We start from the raw sequence: 8,484 nt of genomic DNA on the forward strand, positions 1-8,484 counted from the left end.
CGCAGCCATGCAGGGAGAAAACACTTGGTAGATTTCATCACTGCTTGTAATTATGATCCTGTCAGGTCCACAATGTGGCAATCCATAACGACACGCACGCACAAATGCACTCACTCAAACATATGCTGGCCAACGAGTGCACACGCTGGACATATCATTTCACATGTTATATGCCACACAGAGAGAAAACATAGTTCTTATGAGGAATGGTCCAACACAAGCCGGCACAAGATAAACAACAACAACAAAAAAAAGATAACGAAATATGTGTGGAGCATTATGAAGATAATCTGTCCTGCTTTCAGGTAGGAGAGGAGAAAGAGTCAAGGCAAGTGTGAAACTGTTCAAACTAGAACGAAACTGCRAAACAAAAATAGTTAGGTATTTAATGTGAGCACTATTCATTTTTYGTTATTTGTTCAACATCTTTACTGAGTGAATTAGATCTGGACAGTTGGGCGTGTCTGGCTGAGTGTGTTGGTTTTTTTAGCRTTTCCACGTGTGAGTGTGTTGACATCTCTGTCTCCACTGTTGACACCTCATGTGTCAAGGGAGCCTATTAGAGACCCTCACAGCCTAACCCCACACCTGACCCCCACCCTAATGTGTGTAGTATGTGTGTGTGTGTGTGTGTGTGTGTGTGTGCGTGTGTGTGTGTGTGTGTGTGTGTGTGAGTGAGTTTCTTCTTTCTCCATTAGGCTTCGTATTAAGCATTTTGTTTTAGTTAGGGTCATTATTTAAGGCCATTGTGAAACACCTTAAAGTTCATACAATGGAAGTTGTTAGTGTATTAAATTGGTTTAACTCCAAAAGTATGGTTTTAGTAAAAAAAAAAAACATAATTCATCAAGTTTGCAGAAAAAGAGAGATGAAAGAGAGGAATCTCCCTCTTTCTCAGTCCATTCAGTATTGTGTATGTATTTTTAACACAATCAGGTAACTGTATTACCTTCAGTTATTAAGGAAATTCCGAATTTATTAGGGCTGGGACTGTATGTTTCAATGGATTTTAATGAACTTCTACATTTACATTGTGTTCCCAGTACAGCGAATGATGACAAAGCCGCTTCTCTTGGCCCACTGAGGGTTAATTTTAGCTTCAACAAACAATCTGATGGGACGCTGGAAAAGACTGTTGTTGTCAGCGTCCGCAGTTCACATTTCTAAAGAAGCATTCTTCCAAAGAAGTTCATAAATGATCAGTATTATATTGTTTCATGGGAACAAACCATCCTTTGTACTTACTACACCGGAAAAGTAGCAGTGAAAATGCTTTTATTTYGATGTACAATAACTATCATTTAGAAGTGAAAGCATATGATTAATAATTTATTTTGGCTTTCTATAAAAATCATTTATAGRTTGGTCTACATTTTTGGTGTCTTTTTAACTTGAACATATTATCTAAAGATGAATAACAAATATAACAAAGCGATTGGTTATTAATTGTCCCTCCCACAATCTTGCCTTCACTTTGTTCACTAATTCCATCTCATCTTTTTCCTRAACCATCGRCCTTCTGCCGTTTCTGTCGTCGTCAGACTCGTCCTACTCCAGTTTGTTAGTTTACTCCGTGCTTCCCGTGCTAACTTTGATTTCCTGTCTGTGCCTCCTCTACTTCTCATGACTAATTCCTTCCAAACCTCTCTCTTCTGTCCCGCTGTCTCTCTCGTTTCCCTCTACCTCATCTTCACTCTCTCACTCACGAGTGCACACATCTCGCTCGCTCTGTCTTGTCTCTTCAAACTCGCTGAAGCACAACTAAGCCGGGGGTTTGAGTCCCAATGAGAGCGGTTAGGGCAATCAGTGCTTTTCACACCCTCTGATGTTCTTAAAAGGTGGAGGGATCAGACGCCCCTGCTGTACTGTCGCACTTGACACACTGCATGCACGCACACACACACCATGCACACACACACACACACGCACACCCCCCCGCCTCCCCCCACACGCCCACACACACACACACGCACGCACGCACGCACGCGCACACACACATAGCATGTCTTTATATCTTCACGGGGACTTTGTATTGACTTCTATTCATTTTTCATTCATTTCTGTAGCCTAACCCTATCACTTAGCCTAAACCTAACCATTACATGCCCATTGTCACTAACTGGAGCTATGTGCTTTCAGGACATGTGAAGCACCACTGCTTTGGGCCCAAGAGGGTACAGTAGGTCCACACAATGTAATATTTGTTAGAAAACTAGGCCTTGCATGTACCAAATACAAGGCCACACACACACACTCTTTTCATTACCTTGCAAAAGCTTTACTCCCCTATGAGGGTTTTGTTCTGTTACGTACAAAACACATTGGTATTTGATGGAACTGAGCAACAAAAAGTACATAGTTGTGAAGTAGAAGTAAAAAGGCGTATGGTGAATATTTTTGACAAAAATCTTAAATGTGTAATGTGGATATGTATTCAGCTCCTCTGAATTTGCCGAAGAAAAGACAGGAAACTAAGTATTTACATAAGATTTAGGTGACGYTGCTTCACTAAAACCTCTTAAAGATCAGACTCACAGTGCTTAAGAGTTGRAGACTACATTAGTAATTGCTGCCCTGTCGACAGACGCTCCACTTGTGGATCTCTGCAGCTCTTTCTGAGTCGCCATGAGTCTCTTTGTCTGCTCCACTGATTAATGTTCACCTCACCAGGTCTGTCAGTGGATGGCCATGTCTTGGCAGGTTTGTGGTTGTGCCCTGCTCTTTACATTTCCAAATGAGAGATCAAATAATACTAGTTGAGATGGCCGAACTTTGGAGTGCTGTTTGGTGTSTCCCTGTCCTAGCTGCTGTGTTTCGTGGTGTGTGTTCCGGTAGTGCACTGATGTTTCCCATAAAGCTCTGAGGCATCCACAGAACAGCTGTGTTTGTGCTGAGATTATATTACGTAATAGATGGACGCTGTTTACTAATTAGGCGACTTCTGAAGGAATTTTTGTTGCATTGGATTAGGGGATCATGATAAAAGAAGGTAAGTAAATATGCACATCACACTGATTTTTTTCCCTTCTTCAAAAAATATGTTGAAAATCACAAATACTTTTAGTTCCACCTCATAGTTATGCACCACTTTTCTTTGATCTGTTATATAAAACTCCAGTGAAACATCAAAGTTTCACATGTCAAAATGTGAAAAGTTCAAGGTAATACTTTTCCAAGGAACTACGTACCTACGGTGATATRTAATGAAGTCAAAGCTATCAAACTCAAATTCAACATCCAGTGAGTTCCCATTAGTTGGATGAGAAAGACAATGCTCAAACTTGTCTATTTTGAATATTGTTTTAAAATCTAGTCTGATCATCATAATTTAAGAATAAATTCTGCTTGGGATTTTTTTTTTCATCTCTAAAGTTATTTTGTAGCCCAGTTATATTAATGAAAAATAATAGATGATAAATCAATGACACTTCTCCCTTTGCCATCAAAATAACTGATCACTCAAACTACTTTTTCTTTATTTATTGGAACAAATTATGGATTTTTAAGTTACCTAAATCCTTACTTTCCTGTCTTACAAACAGAATAACGTGCATGCATGYAGGATAACGTCAAGGTTTCGAGCCAAAACGATTAGAAATAGTCCTTGCTGTTGTGCCCGCTAGTTCAGTGGGATCAAGTGTTCATGATGGTGTGATATAGATTGCAGTAAGGAAACTGAATGTACAGATCCACGCTCCACATAATGCGGCAAAGAGCAGTGACGCTATCAGTTTACACCGTAACGGACAACACAGTCACTTTGCACCAAAGTGAAAGATACCGACACTCTCACACACACGCGCACACACACAATGCACAAACACAAGATTCAGGAGGATTAATTCACTGCATCATGTCATCAATCCTACCCTGCCCCCTGCGGTTACAAAGGAAGTTAAAAGTTTGTAAAAAAAAAAAGAAAAAAAAAAAAAAAAGGAAAATCAAAGCTCAGCTGCTCTGATTCTCTGCTCGCCTCTTTAGCTAATTTTCTTCTCTCATTTCTTTTTTTATTGTTACTTAGTTTACTCAGTTTTTCTATTCTGTTGTTCATCAGTCTACCCTCTCCCGCTGCCTCAGCCAGCATACCTTGATAAACGGAGGCTCTTAGTCACATTGGGGTCAACCAGTATAAACACACACACACACACACACACCTGCATACTCGTGGAAAGGGTCATCCTGGCAGGGTTACTCTGCACAAAGTCAGCTTCCCATAATGTGGTTGCTGTCGCCTGCCTCACACCCTCATGATCCAATTAGGAGCCGCAACTCTTCCAATCAGCTGCTGTGGCGACCAACAGGGTAGATGAGCAGGCAGAGGCAGGCGGAGAGCGCCAATCTCCTAAGTGCTTTTAGRGGATTAGAAGAAGGTGGGTGGAGCGTCGGGAGGGAGGGGAACGCACCGCTTCTGCCTCAAATCTTGGTATTCCTGTRTAGTTGCTGAGAGCCGAGCACCAAAATGTCTCTTAGTTTTTATGCCACTCTGCCAAAACAGCAACTTAGTTGGTAATATTTTCATACAGAAGAAAGATGTTCGTCTAGACAATTAGACAGCAAGAAAGTCAGCGTATCAGTGTTACACCAAGCTAATACCTTCCACAGGGCCTGCTGTCCGCTCAACCTCAAACCTGTGTGACGTAAATATCATCATTTGACGTAAATATCATCAACCCATTTATTAAAATCGGTTTATTCTTAGTTTGATCATTTTAACATCTGTTTCTCTTGAGGCTAAATTTCAGTCCTTTTCAACCTATGAACAGCATTTTATGCAACACCTGTGAAATACTGTGATGCAACTGAGAAATAATTGATAAATAATAAAATATTTTTCAGCAGGGTCCAACAAGCTAAGTGTCAACAATGCCATTCATAGCACATAAAACTAATGGCCACATCCTTCAGATGCACCACTTCCTGTCTTACCATCAGGAGTTTAGGATTACTGCGACTGCAAAATATCAAACACTTAGTGCCAACCACACATAAACATTTGTTTCATTCATCCGGGTTTTTTGGCACATCGTYTTCAATGCTTTACACATAYAATATGAATGTTCAACAGAGTTAATTCAAATGAATGGATTAGCTCAGCAGCTTGTCATGAAGTTCTGTGAAAGCTAAACATCTGCAACTTGAGTGTTTAGGRCGCCTGGTGGATAAGAGCAGCGTAACTAATTCAATCACTCACAAAAGCCATTTTACCCATTTCTCTCCTTCAAAGGGACTCATTTAAATCGTGTTTGTTGTTTCTGAGAATTAGCCCGAAAGAACTCATCTTAGGATGAAGTGTGGATGTTTATTCTGCATGATTGTCTTCAATGAAGCTTTGCCACGACTGCCTCCCAAGATGCTCACATTACAGACATTACGGCACGGCTGGAAATGGAGCTGAGGTGTAATCAGTGGCTCCGATATCCTCAATCAAAAATGCCTTGATTGAGACGCTGATCAGATACTTGATATAAGACTGGGATATCCCTGCACCTTCCACTTTTCTCATTTTACAAAGAGAACCTCTCGTCTTGTTGACAGTCCTTCCCAAACAACATGCAGCAGACAAGATGAAGAGATTTAAGCAGAGAAATAAGCCGAGGTGGCGTTTCATAAATTAAGAGCTTTCATTTTAAAGATGCCACTTTACTGCATGCTTTGCATTTTTTAGAAGTAATTTACCATTCTTTATCTATTATAAGACAGRGGAATGACATGAAGTAAAGGCCAGTGAGTCGGGACTTGAATCCGTAACGGCTACATGGAGGACTATGRCCTCTGAATATGGGTCGCAGGCGTTACCCCTGCACCACTGCATCAAAAATACAGAGCTTTAAACATCCTCGCATCACCTTCTCACTCATTTGACAATTTTGCAAACACCCCTTAAACCAGTTTAAGGGGTTTAATCACCATGCACAACTGATTTCTTTGGACATGCAGAACMTTTCTGCAGCATGAGTCTGAGTTTAGTAACACTAAACATACGCATTACTAAAACAATGTCAGCAAAAGTGCTASTCTGCAGCAATGAGCCAAAAGTACATCTACCCTTTGCTGATGCTAGGTCTGGAATCATGAAGACTCACTCATCTCAGGATGCTAAAAAAAGTCACCCTGACCTATTTTCTGATTATTTCAGCTACTAATACTTTGAGTTGAGGACAGTTGAGGACACTCAACAGACTGAGTGGGGATTGAACTTTTATCTAAGTGTAGAAAAAAAATAAAATAAAACAAGACAGTGACATCAAAGATAAAGTAACATACCTGGTCCTGACACATTAGGACACAGTGAGCACATTTTACCTCCTGATCTCAGTATGCACACGTTGTACAAAGTGGGGATGTGCCATTTTACTGACATAGCACAGGACTTCATGCTGTACAAAATACATTCAGTTTTTCTATGTAAGACATGGCTTTCAATGTGACAACACACATGGCAAAATAAGCAATGAGACTGCAACTTAWTCATGCATTTTTACTATATAACGTACTGCAGGAAATAGGAACAGAGGTGCAGACAAACCTGCTCAGCCAGCTATAAATGTTAACCAGAAAGAAACTCTTTTTTTGCAAAAATAAAAGTCAGATACACACTTACCCATACACGCACACACACACACGYRCACACACAAAGCCTAAAAACTTGAGATGAAGGACATAAGTTTCAAACTGGTTTGCATAGCCAATGAAACCTTTTGGAAAAACCTCGTAGGGGTCAGAAATGTGAAATATAAATAATGTACAATATTTATACAACACTAATAATCAGCAGAAACCCCCACCAACTGCTAAAGTCACCACTGATATCCAGATTTGATTAGCACGTTTTTTTTTTCAGGTCAGTATTGTTGTGTTAGTTTAACACACACGGACCTACCACAGTGCAGGTTCTATCCTTCTCCTTTTGCTTGAGGCGTCAGGACCTCAATTAAAGAGAACTGCTTGTAGCAGTCATGAGCTCGACACACATACACAGTCACACCAACTCACACTGCAAGTACGCACACACAGAGTACCCTTAAAGTATGAATATTTCACTATATCTAAGTCCTTTTACCTTGGAATGACCTGATTGTCCCACTATGTGTGTGTGTGTGTGTGTGTGTGTGTGTGTGTGTGTGTGTGTGCGTGTGGGTGTGTGTGTGTGTGTGTGCGTGTGTGTGTGACTTCATTTCCATAGAGGTATGTGGAAGTGCATTCAATCTAGTGCTCGAATAAAGACATGAACATTAATACAGGCACAGAGGACTTCATCCAATGACACAGAATATTAAAACATTAATGTCCTTTTTTTAGGTTTTACTTCATAGTTGTTAAATGATGGCATGTTTGTCCCAGAATCATAGAGTGAAGCATATTTTAAAACATTAATCACAACACATTTCCATTTTAACAATTTTTTTCCTTTATCTATTAGCAAATAAAACTTACACTTAACGGAAAATTTATTCTCAGAGGTCAAAGTGTCATATTGGGGGAGATGTAAGCACCACTGCCTCACATTGAAAAGTTCCCCAAGTCTCAGCTGGAGCCGTTTGGTAAACAGTTTTCATACCATAATGGAGTGAATTTATTTAAAAAGACGTTTTTGAATTTAGTTTTTCTCCAACACATCTGATGTTTTCTGGCAACCCAAATAAACCCAAAGTSTATTTGGGTTTTCCAAATAGACTTTAGCATGTTTTTTTGTGTGTTTTTTTTATCTACATTTTGGCCCATAAAGAAGCTGTTACATGTCCAGGGTGGAACTCCATTTGTTTAACTAGAGTATTTTCATTTAAGCCTGCATGTTTGGGTAAATAACAGTGACGACCGTCTTAAAATCTGCAATACACCATCTTGCAATTACAATTTAAATACTACAGTAAAGTTTATGTTTATAACATATTAAAAAAGGGCTTCGGCTTGTTAGAAGTTGCAGAACATTATTCATTTTTATATAGGACAAATACTTAAAAATATTTATGCAAATATTAGTATTCAATATTAATATTTAATTTCATAATCCCTTTTTTTCTGCTACAGGGTCATCCAATGTTCCATCACCTTTTCTTGAGCTGTGTTATGCTTTCAGTTTTTACTATGTTTTTAGGTGAAGGTCATTCTAGTTGTGTAAAATGTTTACATCTGTAAATAATAAYATTTTGGCTTTTTTTAGGACATAAAATTAGAYCCAGGGACTCAGACCTTCAAAGCGACACTTACTGTTCATACACATACAGCCACATTCCACGTCTGCTCAGCCGCACGGTGTTCGTGTAACTCCTGCGAACAGAGGAAGAGGAAACATATTTACCAGGTCTGTTAAAACAACATATTTTAGGACAGGTGAGGAGGGAAATATTTTGATCAGTGACACAGATCATCATTGTGTGGGTCSTTGCATCAGATGTAATCCAAATTAAGAAAATGAAAAGGAAGCCATTAAGGTTCTTAATCCTTTTTGCCCTATTTTAAAGATATATATGTAATAAAACATTA

General features: G+C 39.4%; 1 protein-coding gene across 4 annotated transcripts in view; it reads right to left on the reverse strand.

Annotated features, from left to right (window-relative positions):
- The window catches only part of esrrga (estrogen-related receptor gamma a), a 98,936-nt gene extending 90,670 nt beyond the window's left edge, over nucleotides 1-8,266 (reverse strand). For all 4 annotated transcript variants that reach the window (XM_008405751.2, XM_008405746.2, XM_008405748.2 and 1 more), the window contains exon 1: nucleotides 8,209-8,266. In XM_008405751.2, coding sequence (XP_008403973.1) covers nucleotides 8,209-8,231 — 23 coding nt within the window. In that variant the 5' untranslated portion in view covers nucleotides 8,232-8,266. The remainder of the gene's footprint in view (nucleotides 1-8,208) is intronic.
- Nucleotides 8,267-8,484: the final 218 nt, after the last annotated feature.

The sequence above is a fragment of the Poecilia reticulata genome, linkage group LG3 (assembly GCF_000633615.1).
Source record: "Poecilia reticulata strain Guanapo linkage group LG3, Guppy_female_1.0+MT, whole genome shotgun sequence".
Classification (NCBI taxonomy): domain Eukaryota; kingdom Metazoa; phylum Chordata; class Actinopteri; order Cyprinodontiformes; family Poeciliidae; genus Poecilia; species Poecilia reticulata.